We start from the raw sequence: 27,579 nt of genomic DNA, 5'->3' as shown, positions 1-27,579 counted from the left end.
TCCAAAGATGGAACAAATTTTACATAGGTTCACCAAGGTTCAGAGTTCTGTAGAAGTTGTAGAAACTGTAATCACTGAGCATAATAATCAAAGTAAGGAGTTACAAGAAGATTTGTCAGTTAACGAGGAAATTTCGTCCCAGGTTAGCATGAATGCTTTAAGTGAACCTGAACCTTCCACAGAAACTACAGAGAATACAGATCCTAAGTTTGCATTGGTGAAATTTGCTGAGCTTTCGCAAAAACATAATGTGGTATTGGTTGGATCAGATTATCCCAACTTCTCTTTTCATTCGAATGCTTTTGATTGCCTTAATGATGCTGCGTGTAACGAAGATTTTAGTATGCATCAATATGCAAAAAGTTATGGTCATCTTCGTCTAATGAATCCTATTGATTGCTTATATTCGCGATATATTCAACATGATATTAATCCTGGAGATGAAGTAATTGTAAGAGAACCGTTTAATGATATGTACGTGACATTGGTTCATGTAGCAGGAAGAAAGTTGGTTCCAGTACCCATGAAATTCAGAAAAAGAACGTGTGTTCCCACCAATGTTTGTAGTGATTGTCGATTGAGTTGGAGCTGTTGAAATGTTCATTCAAAGAAAAGACCAAAATGACAGTAGTGAACACTCTGATGGTGTTTTTTACTGAATGCGGTGTAGTGCGTTGACTTCAATCATTTAGGTATGACATTGCAAAGTTTTGAAAATCCATCAATGGTGCAATACAACACTAACCTGAGCCAAACTAACCTTAATCGAAACCAAGTTCGAAATATCACTGTGAGAGTAAAGTGTGATCCCAATGTGAAAAGTAATGTTAGATTCACATGTACCGATAATGTAATCGAACCTAATCTTAGGAGCAACAAAAATAGTAATCATACTACACTTAGGAAGCAGGTAATCATTAGATCTAATTTCCCTCGAATTGGATTTCGTAGAAATTTCATAGATGGCAAAAATTCTCAAAATAGGAAACAAAGAATTGTAGAAGTAAATAACGCGCAAGACTGTATTCCGGTTTATGACTTTCAATGCAACTGAAACGAATTCGTCAGTCATGTAACTTAAGCTGAAGTTACGGCATCCGAGAAAACCGTAATCAATTGATTTTTGCTTTATTTCGCTTTAAATATCGTTATGATTTTGTTTGTTATTCGTACTTTATTTAAATTCTATACAGATAATATAAATGTTTAATTCATTACGTACTAATGTAGATGAATACGAATAGTGCTTATCAAAGTTATGATAACTATGCTGATTCTTAATATGATAATTTCTTTATTTGTATTGTTCTTGATAATGACTTTGTGTTCTTAAAAATATTTAGTAAAAGTCCTGCATATAGGTCCTTATTTATGTATTAAAGAAATTAATCCTAAAGTTTTCGAACTAATGGATGTGAAAACTGGTAAACTTTTGGGTTTACGCAATATTGATGAACTAAAGTTATGGCGTCCTGCAAAATATACTAAAAGTAAATGGATTCAGCTAGTTAAGACATTGGTACCTTCTGAAGTTGTATTCAAGATTATGACATTTAACCTTTAAATTAATACTTAATATGATAATTTCTTTATTTGTGTTAGTTTTATTATGATGTTGATTATCTTGTTTCATTATAAACATTGTCGATATTTCGTTTGAAATTTGTACGTCGTTTGAATATATATATATATATATATATATATATATATAAAATGTATTTGATCCTTTCTTGTTCAAAGAACAATTATATGAATGTCATAATAATATCTTTTTCAAAACCTTCCTAATTATGCCCGAGAGAATAATTAAGATTTTGTTAACTTTCGATTTATAATAAGGATTAATGGCATCGAAATGAAAAACTTAATTAGGACTCAAAAATAAATAACTCGTATATCATATTTTGAATGTACCTTCTCTTATCGTCGCTGAATTGTATGAATAACTAAAATAAAATTAATTATGAAAATTAAAATAAATATGAAAATGATATTGATAGAAAGTAAAAATGATATATAATTATATGAATTGTAATTTTTATATATACAAGGTCATTCAAAAACTTTGGTAATTAATATGAAATATCTAACGGTCCAGGATTCTTTTTTTTTAATTGTAAACAAAAAAAGTCCTATTGTTCGAGCGTCATTATATAACGATATTATGTATTTTTCATGTAATCTTAAACATTATCTCTTGTATTTACGGGCAATATGTGCTATTGAAATATGCTCAAGATAGTTAAAAAGAAGAATATATATATATATATATATATATATATATATATATATATATATATATATATATATATATATATATATATATATATATATATATATATATATATATAAATAGAATGGTTTAAGCCCTCCTGAAATAACGGGCAGAAGTTCGCAATCAATTTGGGACAAGCCAATCATCAAATTACATCAATCAGTGTTATTACAAGAAGCAGACAGTCAAGAGGATAAGGCTAGACTTCTCGCCTCCTCATCAGCAATTTCAGGTGCTTGGCTACAGGCATTACCTTCACACACCCTAGGACTGCACCTTCCAAACGAAAGTTTTCGTATTGCAGTTGCACTTCGCCTAGGAGTAGACATCTGTGAATCACACAACTGCTCTAAATGTGGTGCATCAGTCAAGCAGAATGGTCTACACGGTCTGTCTTGTATAAGTAGCTCCGGAAGACATGTGAGGCATTCGAACGTGAATGACATTATCTGGAGAGCACTCACATCGGCGGAAGTTCCATCTGTCCGTGAACCTGTGGGGTGTAACAGATCTGATGGCAAAAGACCAGATGGCATGACGCTGGTACCATGGAAGAGGGGAAGGATTCTTCTCTGGGATTTCACATGCTCTGACACTTTCGCGTCATCTAATTTGACTCTTTCTTCATCTCGAGAAGGAGCTATTGCAGCCCGCAGAGAATGCGAGAAAAGAAGAAAATATAAAGATCTCCTCAATAGATACATGTTCGTGCCCGTAGCCATTGAATCGAGCGGCATTTGGGGTCTCGAAGGGCTCAATTTCATCAAAGAAGTAGGCCAACGTATAGCACACCTTACTGGTGACAAGCGGGCTTCTACTTTTCTGATACAACGTATCAGCATAGCAGTACAGCGAGGAAATGTGGCTTCCATTTTAGGTACATTACCTCCTGGAAAATCATTAGAAGAAGTTTTTCTTTTATAATTAACTGTTCAGAATTTGCTGTTTATCAGTCTGTAAAAAAAAAAAAAAAATGTCAAATATGTTCCAATTTATATGTAAAAAAAATATTCTATTATAATTTTAAACCAAGTCGATTGCAAAAAAAAAATTTGTTATCTCTACCAATCAAGAATCATTTTTTTCATTTTTCATTAAAATTCAAAATATATGCCCATTGTTGTGACAATTTTAAATTCTTAACAGAAATAATACATTGTTAACTAAAAAAAAAAAAAAAAAAAAAAAAAAAAAAAAAAAAAAATAGAATTAATTTCTTTCTGATATTATTATTGATGTTATGTCGACATGGTAATCTGACGATGTGTGTTACTGGTCGTCATAGAAACGAGAAACATAAAATATAACAGAGGATCCATCTTGTAGAATCAATATGTATGTTATTTAAAAGGTGTAAATATTTACTTCATTACGTATTATAATAAAAGGTAATATAAAGATGGAGTGTATAAGTGGATTTTGGTAAAAGTAGTAGACTAGATTATAAATATTCGGACTGGGGGCTAAAGTGTAACCATAAAAATATACAAGATAAATATATTGGTCTTTACAGATGAATCCAAATTCTTAAAAACTTTACCGCACGTTTTATTACCTCCCTGTTCCACATGGTTTAAGGCTACCAAAGTATTGGTTTGCGTAACTATTCTGATAATAAGAATGCCTTATTGTCCAATTTTGAGAATGACTTCATGTTAGCCAATAGGGATGCATTAGTCTGGAACAGGCATTATCATCCTAAATTGGACCGGAGTATTACTGACTTTGTGATATCGACATACAATGAATAGAAATCAATCAATTCTTTTCAACCAGAATCAAGAATAATAACGTCCATTCGTATTTTGTTACCTTTTAAGCTACAACAAATGTTAATTTCAGCTCAGTGTGTTTACTTTAACCATCTTATTATGATAGTACAAAATTTTGAAAGTCAATCTATGATACAAATGAAATGAAATGTTTAAGTTTCACGTCCCACGGTTATGCCGCTGAGGCTAAAGGAGACGGTGATGATGAGAGATGAGTGAAATGGTGGAATGAAGAAAGTGGGAGGAAACGGGAGAAACCCGAGAAAACCCATGAGCACGGTGTTTGTCCACCACAAAGTCCATGCGGCGCGAGCTGAGATCGAACCAGGGACCCCAAGCACCGGAGGTGAACGCTCTACCACTGAGCCACCGCGCCCCCAATCTATGATACAAAATAATAATCGAGGTCAAGTCAATCCTAATCGTAGCCAAGTTAATTATGCATCTGTTCGTAATATCAATGTTAAAGAAGGTGTGTCAAATATGCGAAATAATAATAGATTTCCTTTCAATGGCAGAAGAAATGAACTAAATTTTACCGGTACCAGAACCGAATCTTATTACAGGAATAACAACAGAAATAATAATCGTAACACGTTTAGGAATCAAACAAATAATGGGTTTCATTTTCCACAAAATGGATTTCCTAATAGATTCATAGGTGGCAGGAATTCACAATATAGAAATCGGAATACTGTTGAAGCACACAATGGCCAGGAAAATACACAAGATTGTAGCGTACAATGTAACTTAACTGAACCCTTTGGCAATGTAACCTAAGCTAGTGTTGTGGCGTCCGAGAAAACCATATTCAATTGATTGTTGTGTTAGTTCACTGTAAATATCGTAATGATTTCATTTGTTATTCGTACTTTTATTTGAATTCTATACAGATAATATAAATGTTTAATTCATTACGTATTAATGTAGATGAATATGAATAATGCTTATCAAAGTTATGATAACTATGCTAATTCTTAATATGGTAAAGGTCCTGTGTATAAGACCATATTTATGTATCAAACAAATTAATCCTAAAGTTTTCGAACTAATGGATGTGAAAACTGGTAAACTTTTGGGTTTACGCAATACTGATGAACTAGTTATGGCGTCCTTCAAAATATGCTAAAAGTAAATGGATTCAACTAGTTAAGACATTAGTTCCTTCTAAAGTTGTATCCAAGATTAACATAAATGACATTTAATCTTTAAATTAATACTTAATATGATAATTTCTTTATTTGTGTTAGTTTTTATTATGATGTTGATTATCTTGTTTCATTTTAAACATTGTCGATATTTCGTTTGTAACTTAAATGTTATTTGAATCTATATGTATATAATGTATTTGATCCTTTCTAGTTCAAAAGAACAATTATATGAATGTCATAATAATATCTTTTCCAAAACCTTCCTAATAATGCCCGAGAGAATAATTTAGATTTTGTTAACTTTCGATTTATAATAAGTATTAATGGCATCGAGAGGAAAAACTTAATTAGGACTCAAAATTAAATAACTCGTATACCATATTTTGAATGTACCTTCTCTTATTGTCGCTGAATTGTATGAATAATTAAAATAAAATTAATTATGAAAATTAAAATAAATATGAAAATGATATTAATATAAAGTGAATATGATATATAATTATATGAATTGTAATTTTTATATATACGAGGGTCATTCAAAAACTTAGATGGAATATCTAACGGTCCAGGATTATTATTTTTTTAAATTGTAAACAAAAAAAAGTCCTATTGTTCGAGCGTCATTATATAACGATATTGTGTATTTTTCACGTAATCTTAAGTTATCTCTTGTATTTACGGGCAATATGTGCTATTGAAATATGCACAGGCTAGTTAAAAATAAGAAAAAAATATGAGTATGAGTAGGGGGAGTAAGGGGGACGGCAGCAACGAGGCTATGTGTCCCCGTCACGATTAAGAACGTTGCTCAGGATTGCAAAGAAGAAAATATATGAAAGAAAGAGAATTAATTTCTTTCTGATATTACTATTGATGTTATGTCGACATGGTAATCTGACGATATGTGTTATTGGTCGTCATAGAAATGAGAAACATAAAATATAACAGAGGATCCATCTTGTAAAATCAACATGTATGTTACTTAAAAGGTGTAAATGTTTACTTCATTACGTATTATAATAAAAGGTAATATCAAGATGGAGTGTTTAAGTGGATTTTGGTAAAAATAGTAGACTAGATTATATATATTCGGACTGTGGGCTAAAGTATAACCCTAAAAATATACAAGATAAATATATCGGTTACAAAGCTCACCAGGGTTTTTTAACTAAGAATTTACAGGTTTACACCATTATATACAACACTCGCCTTATCCACATTGAAAGACTTCTGAAAACACGAAAAATTTCTGCAACGCGAACAACGTATTTCACTGTACTGCGTCTAACAGGCGCTTTTCGAGCTACAGGGTGCTATGGTAAGACATACATGGTTCACCAAATATTTGATTTAAATTGTGTTATTTTTCATTTATCTTTTTACCGTTTGTACATGATAATGTAAAAAGATCTCTTCAAAATTTGGTAACTATAGGATCATTCTTGCTGGTACCTTGAAACTCTGAAGAAAAAAAATTTTAGGGTTTGGTTAAGTTACTATGAATCCTGCATTACACAAAACACAGTTACGATGACTACACTGCGTTCAGTAGTAGAAATAGTTTCTACCTGAGGCAAAAACGCTAACATAAACGAAGTCGACAGAAGAAAAAAACGAAAAGAATTTACCTCAGTAGGTTAGTGTATGTGGCGTAATGGTAGCACATGATTCTACGATTTATTTATTTTTTTTTTTACGTAGCTCATACATTGTTGATGGTTTCTGTCGACACACGTCATTCTTGACAGTCCCCCAGAGGCAAAAGTCCAGACGTGTCAAATTAGGAGAGCGAGGTGGGTACTCAACAGGATCTCTTCGACCAATCCACTGTCGGGGTAGAGCTTTATCGAGGTACAATCTGACAATCTCCATAGAAGTGAGGTGGGGCTCAGTCTTGCTGCATGTAAACAAGTTCATCACCATATGAGTTTTGGATGGCAGGCAAAATACTTCTCTGAAGCATATCAAGATACCTCACCAGTTACAGTACCTTCAAAGAAGAATGGACCAATCACACCACACACCGATAGACCACACCACACAGCAACCTTCGATAGATTCACTGCCCTGTCCACATGAGCGTGAGGATTTTCAGAACAACAGAAGACACAATTATGGCGATTCACAGTACCGTTAAGTTTGAATTTCGCCTCGTTAGTAAACACAACTTCGCTACAAATTCCCTATCCTCGCCAACTATGTTCTGAAACCATTCACAGTACTCCATCCTTTGATCTGGGTCGTCCGCATTAATCACGTATAGCAGTCTTGAAATGTAAACTTTCCACTTTGCTCTCTTCAGAGTGCGTCTTACACACTTGACCGATTCACCTTATTTTCCCACGCCCCCCTCCCCTTTTTTTTCAGTGATAGGGTGAAATGTTGCAATATCGCAGCACTGGACGCCGAACTTCTAGCTATTCGTGGTCGGCCGGATCTTTCTTTGTGCACATCTTGAACTGTTCCGTCGCCTTCGAATTTATCGCGAATGTGGGCAATTGTTCGACGTGTTTGTGGCGATGTTCCAAACTCTCTGCCAATGCCGTTGTGTATCGTGAATTTTCTCATACTTCCAGTACAATCTCAGTACATCCTTGCGTTCAACAAACAATACGCAAACCTTAGCCACTGTTGCTACTCAACTGTCTTCTGCTGCACTGGTTAGTTCCACCACCAACCACCCGCGCATGCACAGCATAAATTGTCAGTTCTGCCTACCACGATAAACTTAATACCTTACACTTCACTGTGCACTGCATTAGTGTGTGTAAATCTTTTTACTTACAAATTATTTCATTACAAACCGTGAGTAAATTTTCTGGACCTCTCTGAGATATATATATATATATATAGAAACACTAGCGATGTAAGGTTTGCGAGAAACAATAATAGCAGTAGGGACTCGTAAAATGGAGGTATGGGGTGGTTCGAAAAAGAGCGACAAATGAGGCATCTGGAGCAAAGTTATATTTTGTTAAATGGAACGATATACATGAACATGTATAATATAAAAGAGCGCACGCAGAGAAACACAACGCCGTTGGTCCCATGTGCGTACTGCATATAGGAACGAAGATACGGCCATGTGGATAGGTGCAAACAAAATAAGTGTCCCACTTGATCCTCAGTACAATGGCATGTAAGACGTCTCAGGTGCCTGTCAGAACTGTCTTGACGCAGAGTAAATTTTGATGTCTGTATCGCAGCTGACGGCCACCATTTTGAACATACACTTTGACAGGTTTTCGCTTATTACACAGTGGTTCTGCCACATAATGTAATGGCTATTGTCATTATGATGTAACACTGTCACATAAATGGGCTGACGATGTTTCCTCTATTTTTTCTTCCTTGTTATCACGCCCTTTCTTCATCTTGTCCGATTTGTTCTAACAGCTCATACATACATGCCGTAGTATTGATGGTCAAGTGGGCCACTTGTTATTTTGTTTACACCTATTTACATGGACATATCTTCGTCCTTATGTGCAGAACACACATGGGACCAACGGCGTTGTGTTTCTCTGCATGTGCTTTCTTATATTATGCATGTTAATGTATATCGTTCCACAAAATATCGTTTGACAAAATATAACTTTGCTCCAGATGCCCCATTTGTCGCTCTTTTTCGAACCACCTCATACCTCCGTTTTACGAGCCCCTACTGCTATTATTGTTTCTCGCAAACCTTAAATCGCTAGTGCTTCTAGTTTCTTCGCTATTTCCGGTGGTACTTTTGGCTGCAGGAGGAAGAGGCAATATTTTGGGAAATGGTAGTATGGGTGATTCTAAGCAAAAAAGTTCGTATGAACATAGATCTTAATCTGAACAGTTTGAGAGCTACAGGTTGTGAACCATCTTTTACTTTATATTGATTATTGTTCACCCTGCAGGTATTCTACAGAGGTGGCACATAGCGAATTTGAAAGGTGATGGAATAACCTTTCCAACGGTATGCAATATTTGGTAATGGTGTCTTTGGAAGAGAAGTTACTGAGAGATATTTGAAATCAGTGTTGCCATTAAATTTCTTTAAATAACCTTAACTTTCTCAAATTTCCCTCAAAAGCTTCCCCTTCAAAGACAACACTGCCACATGTTGCATCCCGTTGGAAAGGTCATTCCATCACCTTTCAAATCCACTGTGTTTTCCCTCTGTAAAATAGTTACAGGGTGAACAATACGCAACCAAATAAAAAATGGCTCACAACCTGTAGCTCTCAAACAGTTGAGATTTGGACCTATGTTCATATGAACTTTTTTTTTTTTTTTTTTTTTTTGCTTAGAATCACTCATACTACCATTTCCCAAAATATTGCCCCTGTTTCCTACATATATATATATTTTATATTAGTTGACTTACTCGACGCTGCACGGTAAAGAAAGCCTGTAGATATATATATATATATATATAATCTGTGTGTGTATGTGTTAATACTGTAAATGTCCATAATATCTTGCTTAATCCCAGAGAGCCTCCTCTGTGCACGCCACTAGCCGTAAGTATTCAAATTTAATTCTGACGTTTCTTAGCTCCTATATAATGTTCTCAGATGCTTTGTTTCGAACAGGCGAACGAACAAGCATTTTGCTGCTGGGTAGTGTTTGAAATACAACAAGGAAAAACTTAAGGAAGCAGAATTGAAAAGTTATCCACCTTTCTCTTCCTTTGAATCCAACATTACTACCTCCAATAAAATAGCATGCGCTTACCTGGCATTTTTAGTAATACAACATGATTACTGCCTTTTTTGATCCAGGAGGAAATTAGTTGCAACAGTAACTTCAGACTCTCACTTCTGGTGGGAAAACTTCGCAGCTGCGGATTGAAAAATGTGGTGTCTATATACAAAGAATCAATTCTTTTCTTCTTGCATACAGAAAGAATTCGATCGACATCTGCTGCTGCTATTCGAAAGTCACCTGTGTACAATATACTCGATGTGTCTGTTTCAAAGAAAAACCTAGAAATACAAGCAAAACCGTAAACCAATCACAGGGACGTAACATTAAGTAGTCATTAAATATTGATTCAAACTCAATTTCTATACAGGGATAAGAAACCACGTCACATTTTCCCCTTCTATGTCAATTCATTCTAATTTTAAATATATTTCAATTCTAAGACTATTCATGGCTTTGGATTGATTGTTTTAACAAAAGAGACACTGACCAAAGCTTAAAACCCACTGTATTTTAAATTATAATTTGTAACTGTTTCGGATATCTAGCATATCCTTCTTCAGACACTATCGAAAATAAATGAAAATACAGACATTTATATATAAATATTGTTATGACAAAGTTTAAATTTAGGCCATTTCGTGTCATTTCAGGCCATTTAGTGTCTATTTTGTTAAAAAAATATTTCAATTAATTATTCATCTTCACAATGTCTATGATGTAGAATAGAAAATTGCAATAACTAAAGAACTATTCACCTTACCACGAAATCTCTCACCTTTATAAAGTTCAAGGTTGCTCTTAATAATGGAATTACAATTTTAAAAATAACTAGGTATAATAAAACCATGTGGCAGTAGAAAACTGCGGAAATTATTCGAGAGATATTAAAATTTTGAAAAGGGAAAGTTGAATTATTAGTAGAAAAGGAGCTCACTTTGCATCTGGTTCTTTTGTATCCCTGATAAAACTTAATATTTCAGCCCGCGCTGGAGCAATAATCGCAAACACCCCTACCGCAAACTGGAAGAAATCACTGAGACATTATAAAAGTTTTTAATCCTGTGCTATCAAAACAATTCAAATGTCCACAAAGCACAAAGAAAGTATTTAACGCGTAACATTTTGAACTAGGCCCATTCATTTTTAAGATGTAAAATGTATGCTAGAGATCTGGCTTGTTTAGTACTTTCCCTTCCACTACTTGTTTCACTATGTCCACTATTCCCTTAGAATGATCCATTCAAGTCTGTTCACCTATGTACAAAATTTGTATTTGATTATGAAAATGTTAATTATGTCTTTCTTTTAGAGGTTTGTCACAGTGATTAACACTTTCATAACCAAATGTAGATTTTGTACACAGGTAAATAGACTTGAATGGATCATTCTAAGGGAATAGTGCTCATAGTGAAACAAGCAGAGAAATGAAAATAGTAAACAAAACAAGTTTTCTCTAATACCTTCAAAATGAACCTACTTGATTCGAACTGTTAAATGTTAAACACTTTTTAGTGCTTTGTGGACACTTGGAGTGTTTCAGTAGCACAGGATAAAAACTTCATAATATCTCAGTGATTTCTTCTAGTTTGCGGTAGGCAGGGTGGTGACAATTTTACGGTAAAGAATTCTCTGATTTTTTCCGGTTTTTCAGAACATGTTTTTGAAATTTTCCCCAAATAATTAGTCACACAGATTTTCCCATGTTCATGGAAAAACAAGACCAAGAAAACATAGCAACGATGATACATAACTAAGATATTTTTCCCCTATTCAACTAGAACAATGAAAATTATAGAAATAAATATAACGTACTTTAGTATGAAATCACAGAACATTTACCTAATAGAAATACCTGCACAAAGCAACAAATTAAACGTCTTCCCTTAAATTTGGATCTGTAGTGTTAGTCACAGAGACTCACTGAAAAAGGAAAAAAAAAATGAAATGGAATATTTAAGTTTTACGTCCCACGGTTATGCCGGTTAGGCTAAAGGAGACGGTGATGAGTGAAATGGTGGAATGAAGAAAGTGGGAGGAAACGGGAGAACCCCGAAAAAACCACGAGCACAGTGTTTGTCCACCACAAAGTTCACACGGCGCGCCCTAGGATCGAACCAGGGACCCCAAGCACCGGAGGTTAACGCTCTACCACTGAGCCACCGCGCTCCCTCACCGAAAAAGGGTGGTATGTATATAATACTGGGTCTTCTATATTAACGACATCTCTTTTTTAAAAAAGTCAGTAGTGTTATTTAATTCATTTTGCTTCTTGAAACTATTTGCTCACCAAATTGCGCACATCTTCTATTATTTTAGTTTTCGTAGCTTCAAACTCGTTCATAATCTTTCCTTTCCTGTCTTCAGCTTCCTTCTGTTTCTTTTCATCTTCCTCTTGTCATTGATTTGTTGCTTTTGCAAAACGAGCACGAACATTTCGTGAATATGAATCATAGATTTCCTTATGGATAGTTTCTCAAGATCACTAGATGCTACTGTATCGCACGCAAGTCTGTGTGTTACTAAAGTTTATTCTTTTAAATAATCTGCTACACATTGCTCATTGATTAAAAATCCTCTCACTAAATTTGAATTTTTGTGAGAGAAATCAAGATTATTTTAACATCACTGCACTCTGAAACATCCAAATTATTTCCCCAAAGTCATCGAAACGCCGACTAGTTCTAAGAGTAGAATACTGGCTCATAACTGTTTTAAAATTGGACTTTAACAAAACTAAATTGCCTTACAGCTCTACCTGTCGTACTGTCATCTAATCAATTATTTTCAACTAGATCAGCTAAAAGAAGACTTCATGGGATTCAACAATTCTTCTTCAACATAAGATCCCGAGGAAACGTTAAGATCCAAACACTAATCAATCTCTAGTCAATTTGTAGTTTACACGTAACTTCTCTAGTAGCTTAAGAATAAATTTCCCTAGACATTTCCTGCAATTTTGACGAAAATGCAAAGTGTCCAAATCCGTTATTGGTTGGCATTTCTTAAAGGTGTTGTAGGAAAAGCAATGCCCAAGTTTTTCACACTTTTTCACACCAATCTCTATACATGAACTCGAACAACTAAAACCTTATGATTTTACAAACTATTGTATCATTCTTTTTAATACATCTGATAAAGTATTGTAAAGAAATCGGATAAAAGGAACGTTAGTCTGAAAATCTGTAAGGAAAGGTTGTACTTCTGAAGCAAGTGCTTTAAGAAATATAAGTTTAGAAATAAGTATTTTATCTTGATCCGACATACCTGACGTAAACTGATAGCTCGTAGAGCTGGGAACTTTCATATCTTTCCTAACACCTTGAATGCACATTGGAAGGCAGGAATGAATGTCAATGGTTCGCTAAACAACACAATAAGCCACCACAGAACAAAACTTCAGTGGAAAATTTTCTGAGCCTCTACAGGTGCACTCGGCATGGCATGCCGGAACATTTCTTAACAAGTTATGCAGAACTGTTAGAAAATCGATTCTCCAGTTCATTACCTCAACTGCAACCTTAAATGCTTCATGCAAAGTAACCCAAAGCTTCCTATATTAAGTATTACAGGATTATTTAGCGACATCTTAATATTTAACTTGAAGGTATGCAGACACAAAGTTTATATTGGGGTCATCCATTGAAATTTAAATAATCTTTCTAAGTTAAACGGTGAATGTGTCTCTTTGAAAGTAACAAAAGCGTCATAAACTCTAGAATACCCTAAAAAGGCCGATGTCAAACAACACGTACATACTTGCCCTTTTACGGTACCCCACAATCGTACATGTTTGTTTTCTTCAACAACTGAGTTCACTTTTAAAGTTTGGTGATAATAACTCATAAACGAAAGTGTATGCTATATTGTCAAGTTGAAGTTGCACTTTCCTGGCAATCTCACTGTCTGGGAGCATAAATTAGAATACTACACTATAGTAATTCTGCTTTTGTAATGCTGTTTTTTGTTCTTCTTCTTCTTACGAAGAATCCTTGTAAACTATTCTGTTTCGTTCCCGAACTCGTACCTACTTGCTTCGTAGAATCCACATTTACGCACGCAACATCATCAGAAACATGAAGTTCTGTAAGACTAAGATACAAACGTAGCCCATATTTAAACACCAAGAGTCCAATTAAATTAGTCCGGCTGTTAACTGAGGATTGGCCCCATACGCTGATATGTAACTTTATCAACCGTTTTCGTAAACTCAGAAGCACTTGCGAAATAATCCTCGCTGCAAATGAAAACACAGAAGCCAAAATACGAGAAACGATATTCCAAAGCTACCTTCACTTTGTTGTCTTGGAAAAGAAGTAACGATCTCAGAAAGGAAAGTAGAATGTCAGAAAGCCTAGACGAGAGATGTGCTGACATCAATCACCCAACTAAAAGTAATCTGTATGATAATAGCTCTTCGTGGACTGTTACAGCAGAAGTTTAATTCAATGAATTTTTAAACTCTGAAAATCAGTACAGCGGATATATTTTCAACACAACTATTAAGGGGAAAGGATTGGGTGCATTCTTATAAATTATACATTTTCTTGAAACAATTTCTCAAAAATTTGGTGGAATCTCAAAGTGCCTCGGTAAATCATTGGAAAAACCTACCGCAAGAGAAACTACTGTCGATTTCGTATTATCTGTTTGGGCGATTTTCAGTTTTGGACTATCGAATTTTTATGAAATTTTTGAGTATTTTCTTTGAGGCTTCCAAATCAAGCCTATTGCCTTCGGTTGAACAGATCAAGGGCAAAGTGGAAGACGGAAATAAACTCATCACTAACTTCGAATACATAATAACGGCAAAAATAGGTTAGTTTTTTCTAAAGATCAGTGTCACATTCAAGTATACGATTTTGATTAAGCATGGCGCGAATTCCCCACCGGATTTTACGATCATCCTTTGTTCCCCGGGATTAAAATTGGTCAAAATCAATGGGAGGAAAATACATTCTTGTCAACTTTAAAAAGATCATTCGCTTCATTTGCTTCTACAGCACAGCTCCACTAATAATTATTATTAAGAACGATTTTCTGAATGCTGTATCAAATTGCTCCACTGATACAAGAGAGTTCTATGAAAATCTATATATTTACACACACACACACACACACAGATGTCAGACAAAGAATCAACCATTATTGTGAAGCCGATTAAATCTTACGTTTATGAATCAAAGACTTCTACAAAAAGAGTACGTGATTAAGTAAATTTGACCATTACGAAACTTGATTTTCTTTTTTTTTAAAAAAAAAAAAAGAAAGATAGGCTTCAAATCAGTATTACGAACTTAATAACAGTATATAGGAAAAACTCAGAATCAACCACCCTTCACCATGAACGAAAAATAATTAAATAAAATAAAACAACAAAACGAAGATTATAACGTGACGAAATACAAACATAAAATATTAATCAGCATAAAAAACACCCAGCACCGCTACTATAACGGATCCATCAGATCTTCATCTATAACAAATATATTTTTGTTTTACATTACCTCATTCATTAACGTGATAGCTAAGATGCTTTGATGTTCAATGCAGATAGGTAGTTAATTCTAGTTACTTTTGATGCTGGACAAAATGGTGGTTTGCAGTTGAAAAACTGAAAGAAACTATACATAATTATAACTTTATGTAGATACAAAAACCAATACTACAGCAGGGAAACAGATGTGTGTACATATAAATTGGACATTGTAAAAATACGAAGTGAAACCGAATATCAATTAATAATTATGTTCACAAAGAAAGAAAAAATGAGACAACACTCTCTTATTACCTTAGTCTTCACTCGGATAATTTTCCTTCGTAGTTCAGTTTTCTGAAGATAAAGAGAGTTCTTAATTTTTCTATTGAAAAAACACCCTACAAGACGATATTGTAATGGTTTCTGTCAATCCTTCTTACTTACAAAAAACTCCTAGGTTCTTACCCTACTCGCAAAAGCCTTTCTCTCTGGTCTAGTAGCTATCTCGCGTGCATTTGGTGCACGAGGTCCTGGATTCGAGATGCCTTAACCAAAGAGTCTAAGATATTTCACGACATTCCATTTAAAGATTAGGTATACGCGACTTCTAAAAGAGATGTGAATGTTATTTTTTTCCTTTTTTTTTTAAAAAAAAAACTCCTGCATAAGGTAATAAAAAATGAACAAATAATACGGGATCATATGTACTAGAAAGTCCCAACAAACATGCCTTACAACGAGAGGAGATAAAACGGGAAGAGCGAGTTCGAATCTTGGTACGAATAGGAATATACATGGTTCGGAGTCATAAGCACATTCTGCAAAGAGGAGAGTAAACACAGTGGGCTACCTGTCAGTTAAGAGTGGCTAACACTGAATCGTCTCATTAGAGATTCTTCAGCTGGCACTGAAAATCGGAAAGTAATAGGAAATAGGTAATATGGTAATTCTAGCTTAACAATCACTTGTTACTTACATTGCTGATCCTGGACAATGACCAGCTGGAATTAGCTTAACTGTTGCGAAGACAGAAGCGCTGTCTTGCAGATCAATAGAAGCCATAAATTTCAATGGATGAATCCTATCTAAAAGGATAGGATCAAAGTCTTCTCTGCTGGACAATTTACGTTTCAAGAACGCTGAAGTAATTTCACTGCAAAGAAGCCAGCCACCAGTTTCTTGCAGGAAATGCCAAAATTCTGGATAAAAAAGCCCCTTCATGTGATCTGGAAAGAAACAAAAAGAATAACGAATTATACAAAACAAAAATAATAATATATATATATAAAATTGAAAATCACTATGTTTGTGACTCTAAATTTAAACCGACCGACCGATCTCGATCAAATTTGTAACATGGATGAGTTTTGAGGCTGGGCTGGTTTTAGGGTATTCACTTTGATGGTAGTACTGAGGGCAGCGAGAGGGTGAGGGGGCATAAAAATAAATAAAACTTAATAACTTCTGAACCACACGACCAATCTTGATCAAATTTTCAACATAGATGAGGTTTAGTCCGGGGATTGTCTTTTGATTTAAATTTCACTGAGCAACGTAGGGGATGGAGAAGGAAGGGGAGATATATATATATAAAATCAATTTATATGAGACTGAAAGTGATTATTTTTGTAATTTAATAACTCTTGAACTATCAGACCGATCTCAATCAAATTTTGAAGATACGTGAGGTTCGGACCTGGAAAAATTTTTGTAATTTCACTTTAACGGTAGATCCGAGAGGAGGGGAAGGGGAGGGGGACGTATAAATAAAATCTAATCAATCTCGAAACTTTTGAACCACCTAACCAATCTCGATCAAATTTTCAACATACATGAGAATTGGGCCTTCGGTGTTTATTTCACTTTGACGAGCCAGTCTCGGGGGATATATATGTATATAACATTAAAATAAAAATGACTGCCTTTGTGACTTCATCACTCTTGAGCCACCCGACCAATCTCAATCAAATTTTCTACATGAGTTTAGGGGCAGGAATTACTTTAGGCTATTCACTTTGACGATGCAAGGTAGGGTTGGGGGAAGGGGAAAAAAATTTTAAAATGATCAAAAATGGCCGATATTAGTGTTGAATCCATAGTTTTCAGGGTTGATGAGAAAAACAGTGACACTTCTGATGTTGTTTCAATCCAAGTTCAACCTGATAGTTGGGAAGGGGAGAGTACAACGGAGGGAAAGGGGATAAACATTTAAAAATGATCGAAAATAACTAATATTAGTGTCGAATCCATAGTTTTAGGAATAGCTGAGATTAACAGTGGCAATTCTGATGCTATGTGCCGGAGCACGGAGGAGGAGGAAGGGGAGCTATATATAATAATAATGATCGAAAATGACCAATATTAGTGTCTAATCCGTAGTTTTCGGGATCATTCAGATGAAAAGTGACATTTCCTATCCGATTTAAATCCAAAATGAGCCCTGTCACTTTGGAAAAATGAAATGAAATCTTTGAGTTTTACGCCCCACGGTTATGCCGGTTAGGCTAAAGGAGACGGTGATGATGAGTAATGAATGAAATGGTGGAATAAAGAAAGTGGGAGGAAACGGGAGAGCCGCGAGAAAACCCACGCACACGGTGGTTGTCCACCACAAAGTTCACTTGGCGGGGGCTGGGATCCAACCCGGGACCCCAAGCACCAGAGGTACCCTGTCACTTTGGGAAAGGGGGATATACATACATATAAAAATCGAAAATGGCCAGTATGTCGAATTTATAGTTTTGTGGGTCGCTTAGATGAAATGTGACACTTCCGATCTCGTTTAAATTCAAATTCAACCCCGCAACTTGGGGGAGGGAGAGAAAGAGATATTTAAAAATGATCGAAAATGACCGACATTAGTGTTGAATCTATAGTTCTTGGGGTCGCCGAGATGGACAGTGACATTTCTGATGCTGTTTAAATCCAAATTCAACCATGTATCTTGGGGGAGGAGGAAATACATAAAACTGATCAGAAATAACCCATAGTAGTGTCGAATCCATAGTTTCCGGGGTCGCTGAGATGACCGGTGACACTTCCGATGCCGTGCCCCGCACCATGGAAGAAAAGGAGAGGGATATATATAAAAATGACCAAAAATGACCGATATTACTGTCTGATCCGTAGTTTTTAGGGTCGCTGAGATGAAGAGTGACACTTCCAATCCTGTTTAAAACCAAATTCAGCCCCTCAATTTGGGAGATAATAAAATGATCGAAAATGACCAATATTAATGTCGAATCCATGGTTTTCGGGGTCGCCGAGATGATCAATGATCTTTCCGATGCCGTTTAAATCGATCCCATTAAAAACGAATACAGCATATTTCACGGGTACTAAACACGTGAGATACGGAGTTGTGCATTTAAATTTCCATGGGTAATACATGCTAGTAGTAATTAAAATAAATTCTCGCAATAAAAAGAATTTCCTACTGCTATAACCCATGAAAAAGACACTGACAAATAAGCGAATACAATGAACTGCCCATTTGCACTTACAGATATACAGTTAAGTTAAATAAGTCAGCATTCAGCCTTTTAGCCGCTATGTGATTAAATTATAATCTCTCTAGAATTTAAACCAAACATTAATAGAGAAGGCTATAAAGATAATGGAATCACTAGAAGAATATGAAACTTTCAGTATTAACAAAGTGTGGGATAACCGTTAGCCCGCAGATCAGCTCTGAATCGCCGTAGAATACAGGCATTTAATTCACGAAGGCTTTCCGGAGGAATATTGCTCCATTCCTAATGAAGTGTAGCACTCAGTTCCGTTATCAAGGATGGAAGATATTATCTGCTCCGGAGTCTGAACTTCAGAACTGACTACAAGTGGAGGTCTAAAAATTGGACAGGCTAGTAGAGGTGTTATAGTTCATTCCAATGTTCATGAAACCACGCCTCAACAGGTCCAGTAGTGACAACTCAGGCATTGCTATCTTGGAAAAATGTGTCACTGATTTCAAACATCTGAAGGATGCATTTGGATGTAAATTATTCAGATAATCACTGGCAACAATGCGTTTTGCAGGCGTAATAACACAAGCCATGAATATCAGGAAATTGAGGTCTATAGCATCAAATATACATTTTACGTAAAGATTAACGATAGTATAGCATAAAGACAATAACTACAAACATCGTATCATATACAAAAGTGACACTTAGTGTCAAATGTCAAAGATTCATTAACTATGCCCGTACAAGAGCATGCCTGATCGGGTGGTGGCAGGCCTTGTAGCTCAGAGTATTAGGGCACTGAAGGGAACGTTATTTATACTGAATGAATCCGAATGACGCTTACATCAATTGGTTATTTCCACCTTTAATAGCTGTAGTGTGCGAATAATTTCTTTAAACATTATCTACCTTTATCAGGGTTGGCTGGTTTAAAGCAGTTGTTTCTTTTTTTTTTTTTTTTTTTTTTTTGTTTTTTTCAAAAACTAGTTTAAACCAAAAAACCAAAAATGTTCCTAAAAATGTAAGTGTTCGTAAAATCTTGGTGAACACACATTTGTGGATTATCACGTTTCACTCCCGTATATTATTCGTATTATATTCAGACCTAAATACTCCATTCATTACACAAAGAGATTATACTACAAAAGCAACTTTATTTTTTTAATAAGTTCATGGATGTTTCTTTTGTGATTTTTTAATAGTTTATTATTATTGTTATGCAATTCCAATCAAAGAAAACTCTAGATATTGTTTCGTTTTAATAATGTTTACTATTGATAAAATACATCGAAATGCTGTACTTTTTTAGGGGAAGTGGAGAGGTCATAAAAACGCCACGAGAGGCATTTATTGAAATCAGAAGTATCTTTGGTATCTATTTAGGTATAAATGGGTCAGAGTCAATGTGGACTCAAATAATTCGTATCTTTATTCTCTTTTCTTACTAATATGCAAATTAAGTCCTTCTGAAATGACTCTTGACAATTATAGTAACAAGTATGTAAAAATCAGTACAACGAAATTTTATCAGGAGTCCTTCGTGAGTGAGTCGACAGACGTATCGCAATTGTGGTCAATTAGTCGCGGTTTCAAATTCAAATGGAGAACAATTTTTCTCGGATGTAAACCGAAAAGCGGTTTGGATTCCGCTTTAAGCTTATGTGACACCTTCCAGCATAACCCGGTTGTTGCATAATAAAACTAAGGCGAAACAAACTTTTTTCTGTCCAAATGTGATATAAAGACATAGAACAAATTATTTAAACCAAAAAATCTGATTTTTTTTCTAAAAAGTTCTCTTTTTTTTTTTTTTTTTTTTTTTTGGTTTATCTTTTGCCAACCCTGATCTTTATAGTAAATTACTATCCTTTGTCTGTAAATTTCCAAATACTGCCCAACATATTTCTAGCTTGTACTCTCCCTTCACCTACATTTTTTTTTAAAATTGGTATGTATTAGAGCTTAACCAGTACCCTTTCTTATATAATATCACACACAGAAAGTAAATAAACATAATCCTGCAGCGTACAGGTTAAGTTCCAAGAACACGACTCATAACAATTGCTAAAAAGATTGCGTATAAATACTGTACAGCATCTGCACTCATGCTATAAAACCGACAGTGAAACAAAAAGAAGCTGTGCTAGGTGGCAACTAAGAATATATAAGCTATTTAAGCGATTAAAGACAGGGCGACAAGCGGTTGCGTCCACTGACAGCTGGCGCGTCAGAGGTGGTGAGTATGCATGTGATTGATAGTGAAAAAGCTTTCCCCATGTTACGTACTAAATGCCTTACCTGTCAAACACCGGCGAAAATAATATCTAGTACGGTCATCTTTCATATGCACACACTTATTTTAACCGTCATTTAGCACTTGTAATGGGTTTACACTAGTAATCCTACACTTGCAAAAATAAAAGATAGCCATATTGCTTACTATTGACATCAGTCGTATGCAGTAACTTCTCTTTAAAAATAAGTATTTAAATGCAGTGTGTTCAATTTGGTACAGATTAAGTTTAAGTACACCACATTTACAGATAAAACTGACCAATCTACATAGGGAGATATGCTTATAAGGAACAAATTCCTGCTGGCAACCGATTTAAATGGTAAGTAGAGATGTATTTTACATTTACAAATAGAGCTCATCCGTGGCCTTTGGCGTGGGAGACCCGGGTTCGATTCCCGGCGGGAGCTCATGTGGTTCGGATTCCACGTTAATCAGTAGGTACACGTCTCATATAGCCTCGCTGCTGAAAAGGGACGTTAAACTTAAAATCAACTCATCAACGTTTACAAATAAAGGGCTACTGGTTTAAAAGAATCAAAAGAGCTATACAACGGTTAAAATAAGTATATGAAAAAGGACTAAAAGATATCACTGTCAAACTGTGTAGTATTTCTGAACAGTATACGAAAGTTGTATTTGACTTTGTAAATATAATTTTACTAGTATGAAACCATAACTAGTTTATATTATTTAAAGCGGCATCTATGGTCTTAAGCCCGTTACATATTAGGGATTATGTCCTTCGGCGAGCACACAATCCGGAAAAGGAAAGAAGCGGCCTAGGATTTGATGTTAGACATCATTGCAGCAGGGTTGGTTGGTTTAAACAGCTGTTGAAAAAAAAAAAAGAAAGTCTAAACCAAAAAACGAAAAATATTTGTAAAAGTGTATGTGTTCGTAAAATCTTGATGAACACACATTCGTAGGCTATCACGTTACACTCCCGTATATTATTTGTATTATATTCAGACCCAAATTCCCCATTCATTACTCAAAGAGATTATACTACAAAAGCAATTTTTTTTTTTTGAATAAGTTTATGAATGTTTCTTTTGTGATTTTTTATAATTTGTTGTTATTGTTATGCAACTGCAATCAAAGAAAAATTCTAAATATTGTTTCGTTTTAATAATGTTTACTATTGATAAAATACATCGAAATGCCATACTTTTGGTGGAGGGTTCATACAAACCCCACGAGAGGCATTTATTGAAATCAGAAGTATCTTTGGTATCTATTTATGTACAAATGGGTGAGAACCAAAGTGGACTCAAAGAATTCGTATCTTTATTCACTTTTCTTACTGATATGGAAATTAAGTAGTATTTCTTTAATTTGGACTAATAAAAGTGAACTAACTTGGACTAAATTAGTTCTTCTGTATTCTGCAGTATTTTGAAATTGTTCATGTGCAATTCTTTATAATGGTTTCACTTGTGCAACTGTTTACCTTTCCGTCCTTCTGAAATGACTCTTGACAATTATATTAAAAAGTATGTAAAGATCAGTACAACGTAATTTTATCAGGAGTCCTTGATGAGTGAGTCGGCAGACGTATTGCATTTGTGGCCAATTAGTTCCGGTTTCGAGTTCAAATGGAGGACAATTTCTCTCGCATGTAAGTCGAGAAGCGGTTTGGATTCCGCTTTAACCTTATGTGATTCCTTCCAGCATAACCCGGTTGTTGCATAATCAACACCAAGGCGAAACAAACTTATTTCTGTCCATATGTGATATGAAGAGCAAATTATTTAAACAAAACAAAACAAAAGAAAACAAAAAAAGATTTTTCCATAAAACCCATGGTTCTTGCCAATCCTGCATTGCAGCAATTGCATGGTGTAAATGAGGAAAACCCAGGAAAAAAAAAAAACTCACTAAGGATGGCTGGCATGAAAAAGCTGCTACCTTTTTAACCGAGTTCTCCACTAGTGCAAAAGCACACATTAAGGTACTTGTCAATGTAACATACAAGCACATACCTAACCTAAGATTCCAGAATCTAATATACCCTACTCTGAAATGCGTTAACGATACAGTTTTCTGAGAGGCAAGATATCTAATAACGTGAAGAACAGTGTTTTCACTACTCTGGCTTATGTGCGTACCCATTGTCGTTAGCGTGTCTTCTACCTATAAAGCGCACTCCCGCGCGGACCTACCAACTTCACGCTTTCTGACTGCTAGAAAACTCCCGTGTATTTCAGTAGCCATCTAGCACTCGTTTGTCTGTGGTTTATAGGTATTATTTAGTTTTTCTCCACAATCACTTGGTAGGGACTCTGGCTCAAATTACGGCTTCGGAGCCGTCGATGGGGGGTGAGGACTTGCATTCTTCTGTGCAGATTCACTTCAGAAGAACTTCAGTCTACGTACGCCATACGAACTACTGTGCACAAGACACTAACCAACTCGTTCTAGGTGACCACTGGAAAGCTCGAATGCTATCTAACCAAATTAGGGCAGGAGCGTCAGCGACGCTGGATTTGCACATACACGAGAAAAGCGCAAAACGTAGTATATGGTATAAAGCAATTACGTTATGTGTGGATTTGGGAGAGATACAAAATGTAGTCTTTTTTTTCTCTTCTTTTTGCATTGTAGTTGTTATGGCATATGTCTGAACTCTATATATAAACGCAAATCGCGAATAAAATCTAACTCTTCAACAATTATTTCTGGTGAGCTCCTTGAACTTTACCCACCTTAACTGAGGTATTGTCACGCCGCCCACTTCGTGACAAGAAAAGAAATTAGTGAAATAATCAATTTTTTTTTTTTTTTTTTTAAAGAATAGTCTCCAGTGGTGTAACTAAACCTGGGTTCACCCGAGCAGACGATTCTATCAAATAGGAAGTTCATAGGTAAAATACGATGTGAAACATTTTTCGTGAAGGAATGAGAGCGTGATGTAAGAAATTACTGACAGTGTACAGGATATTGAAATGAATTTTGTGTGATAGTGAAATTACTGCATGTGTAAATGTTTCTTCCAGTATCCTCGTTTATATATAACACCTGTCGCTGACGCGCCTGCTCCCTACTGACACATCCCTTCGCTAGCGCTTGGCACTCCCCTACTGCGCTCCTGTCCCGACTCGTTTAGATAGCATTCGTGCTTTTCAGTGGCCACCTAGTACAAGTTGGTTCTTGTTTTATGCACTGTAGCTTTTATGCCATAAGTCCACATTGTACTTATATCGAGCCCTCCTCAAGTCAACCTGAAAGTTTTAATGGGGCTCCTCATTTAGTGCATGCTCTGCTAAAAGAAATACAAATCTCTAACTTAACGTGAAAATGTTAGAAATGTCAAAATTTGATAGAACCGTCTGTTCGAGTAATGCTCTAAACTTAACTAGCACTTCAATTTTTCTTGTAAATTATGCAAAATATGGATCTCTTAAACTTAACCTGTACCTCATAAATTCGTATTACCTGTATGGAAGTGGGATAAGCAGTAGTATTTTGCCGTCCAGACACAATCGAACCTGTCAATACATACAAGCGGAAGCTCACGGATTATACCATCAAACGTACTCATCTTGACAAATATTCAAGATAATTCCTAATGTTTATCACGAAGAATGCACAATTTTCGTAATTTGAGCATAACTTTTGCAAACAAGCCGCGCCATGTGTTTCATACATAGTTGCCAACCCGAGGTTTCCTTGAGAAAATTTTCCTCGACTGACAAAATTTTCCCTTGTCATATCAAATTTCCCCCAGTTTGTTGAATGTCCAATTCCCATGGCAAAAGTTATGTGATAAGAGTAATTTCGCTATGTTAAAGAAAGTGCTAACCAAATTTCTTTATTAATTTGTTTTTTGCTTCTATTTTTCAGTCACTTTTTAACAACAAAAATATAAAAACATATATACACATCCAAGCAGTTGCAACACATGGCAACTTAAATAGGGGTTTATGACTCCTGGTTGCAGAAAATCAACCCTGCTTCCCTTCCCTTCTCTGAGTATATGTTCAAATATTGACTTTTGGTCATTTTGTGGAGAAAACCCAGTCAGTAACAACGTATACTCCGATGTGTTTTGTTCCAAAGATTTCGTGTCGTGTCAGTATGTGAGTTTATCGATAGTGTTGACAGAAAAAATAAATTATTGTGGTGACGTGTTATGGTTTCAGTTTTCTGGAAGAAGAGGAGCGTGAGTTTTAGCGAAGTGTCTATTTTATTCATTCATTCATTCATTATTTGCGGGTAAAACGATCCATTTTTTTAATAATAAATTCTTATAGTATTGTTAGTAGAGAACCCGTGAAAGGTGCAGTGTGCCCTTTACATTAGGCGCCCTTGCGAAACCACATCAAAGATCAACAATTTTATTTATTTTTCTATACGCCAATGTTCTGTACAATAAATACTTACAGTTGCTGTTAGTAAAGAACCGCCCTGCGAAACATCACATTATAGATAAGTTGTTTTAGTTGTTCTGTATACCAGGTTTGTATAATAAATTCAAATCGTGGCTAGGGTACAAGGCGCCCTTTACATAAGGTGCCTGCGAAATATCACATTAAATAATAATAATAATAATTCTTCTGTATACCAGTTTTGTATTATAAATTCATACGTTTGCTATTGTCAGAGAACATGTAAAGAGTATAATCACTTACAAAAATATGTATGAAGTTACGCATCTATAAAACAAAACATTGTGAGAAATCTAGAATAGTTCGGACAGTCTGAGTCAAAGGAAATACTACTATAATATCTACATTCATGAAATACTACACTGACACTAGGCTATGTTCCTAATTTACGATTTTTACAGCATACAAGCTTACACAGCCTTAATATGCATCCACATATCCACACATATTGATTGTTCCTGTGTGCTTTAAGGCAGTGTTCGGATTATCAGTGTCTTAATTTTTGTGAAATGTAGTCTTCCTGTCACCATGGCGCGTCTTCAGGTTTTGGATCGAGCGGAAGGCCTCTAGATATAGAGGTTAACTACGAAAACACTGAGTAAGCAGTCGCGGACAGACGACAAGGGGTGTTCCTCCGGCTTGGGGATTTGGTACGAGGTTAACAATCTCATTATCTTAAGAGAAAAAATCAGATACATTCGCGCAAAATCCTCGGATCAGGACTGATAACTTGGCACGAACACAGCAAAGTAAAATGGACATGAGATTTGGAACATGGAATGTAAGAAGTCTTTATAAGGCAGGTGCATCAAAATCCGTAACGAGTGGGTTATAAAAATAGAGAGAGGATGAACCTAATAGGATATCAGGAAATTAGATGAGAAGGAAATGGGGCAATCAAGTTGGGAAATTTTATGTTCTTTTGCGAGGAAGGAAATAAAAATCACCAACTAGGAACATGGCTCTTAGTTCACAAACAAATAATATAAGCAATTTTATGGGTTGAATTTGTTAATTATAGATTTTTCTTTTACTTCTCTTAACGGTCAGTGGTCTGATATTACTAATTCAAATGTACATGCTACAACACAAGAATATGTACGACGATATAAAAGACAATTTTTACGAAGGAATAGAATGGATATTTGACCAGCTTCCGCAATTCCTAATGAAAATTCTATTAAGGAAATTCAGTGCTAAGGTAGGACGAGAGAGTATTTTCAAACCGATTATAGGGAATAAAAGTCTGCATAAGGAAAGTTGTGACAACGGCGTTGGACTCGTGAACTTTCCAACATCCATAAACTGATCTTGAAGATTACAAAAGTTCCTACATGATGACATTTATAAATATCCTTGGACTTCAGATCTAAAACGACATAATCAAATTGAACACGTTTTAGTAGACAGAAGGAAACAGTCTAGCACATTTGATATTCGGTCATTCAGAGGAGCTGACTATAATACTGATTAGTACCTGGTAGCATCGATAATGAGAGAGAGAGAGAGAGACTATCGTTGAAAAAGAAAATATTCAACATCTGAAAACGGAGAGGTTTAATTTAAAGAAATTAGAGGAAAGTTGAACTGATTTTGAATTTAACGTCCCTTTCAGCAGTGAGGCTGTATGAGATGGTATGGTATATATGCTACTGATTAATGTGGAATCCGAACCACATGAGCTCCCACCAGAAATCGAACCCGGGTCTTCCACGCCAAAGGCGTGTACGCTAACCGCTTAGTACGAAGGAACTTCAGGTGAGAGGAGAATACCAGACTGAAGCGTCGAATAGATCCTCGGTTTTAGAAGATTGGGGGGCACTAGTGTTCAGGATACTTAGGTTGAAATTAGATATAGCATTAAAATTTCAGCAGAATAATTAAAAATGGGACATGCGGAAATACGTAGGAGCAAACCGTGGTTCGAACAGGAATTCACTAAACTAGTAAAGAAGAGAAAACAGGCGAAAGAGCATTGGCTACAAAATCCGAACGAGATAGCTATGCAAAATTTCGTTGTCATCTGGCGGAAAACTTCCTAAACTTTTAGAACGAAGAAACGCGATTT

At 35.4% G+C, this 27,579-nt stretch overlaps 1 protein-coding gene across 8 annotated transcripts in view; it reads right to left on the bottom strand.

Moving 5' to 3' along the window:
* The window catches only part of LOC145687990 (uncharacterized), a 106,112-nt gene extending 81,313 nt beyond the window's left edge, over nucleotides 1-24,799 (bottom strand). For 6 of the 8 annotated variants that reach the window (XM_081761634.1, XM_081761639.1, XM_081761635.1 and 3 more), the window contains exons 1-3: nucleotides 24,559-24,799; nucleotides 16,337-16,586; nucleotides 9,912-10,162 (exon numbers count right to left, since the gene is read on the bottom strand). In XM_081761634.1, coding sequence (XP_081617760.1) covers nucleotides 9,912-10,162; nucleotides 16,337-16,586; nucleotides 24,559-24,664 — 607 coding nt within the window. In that variant the 5' untranslated portion in view covers nucleotides 24,665-24,799. Of the gene's footprint in view, nucleotides 1-9,911; nucleotides 10,163-15,388; nucleotides 15,506-16,336; nucleotides 16,587-24,558 lie in introns of those variants that run through there. The other 2 variants (XM_081761641.1, XM_081761642.1) reach the window with 2 other exon arrangements.
* Nucleotides 24,800-27,579: the final 2,780 nt, after the last annotated feature.

This window comes from Thermobia domestica, chromosome 6, assembly GCF_964235325.1.
Source record: "Thermobia domestica chromosome 6, izTheDome1.hap1.1, whole genome shotgun sequence".
NCBI classification, from domain to species: Eukaryota; Metazoa; Arthropoda; class Insecta; order Zygentoma; family Lepismatidae; genus Thermobia; species Thermobia domestica.
Note: the sequence above shows the minus strand (reverse complement) of the source record. Positions and strands in the feature narration are given on the sequence as shown.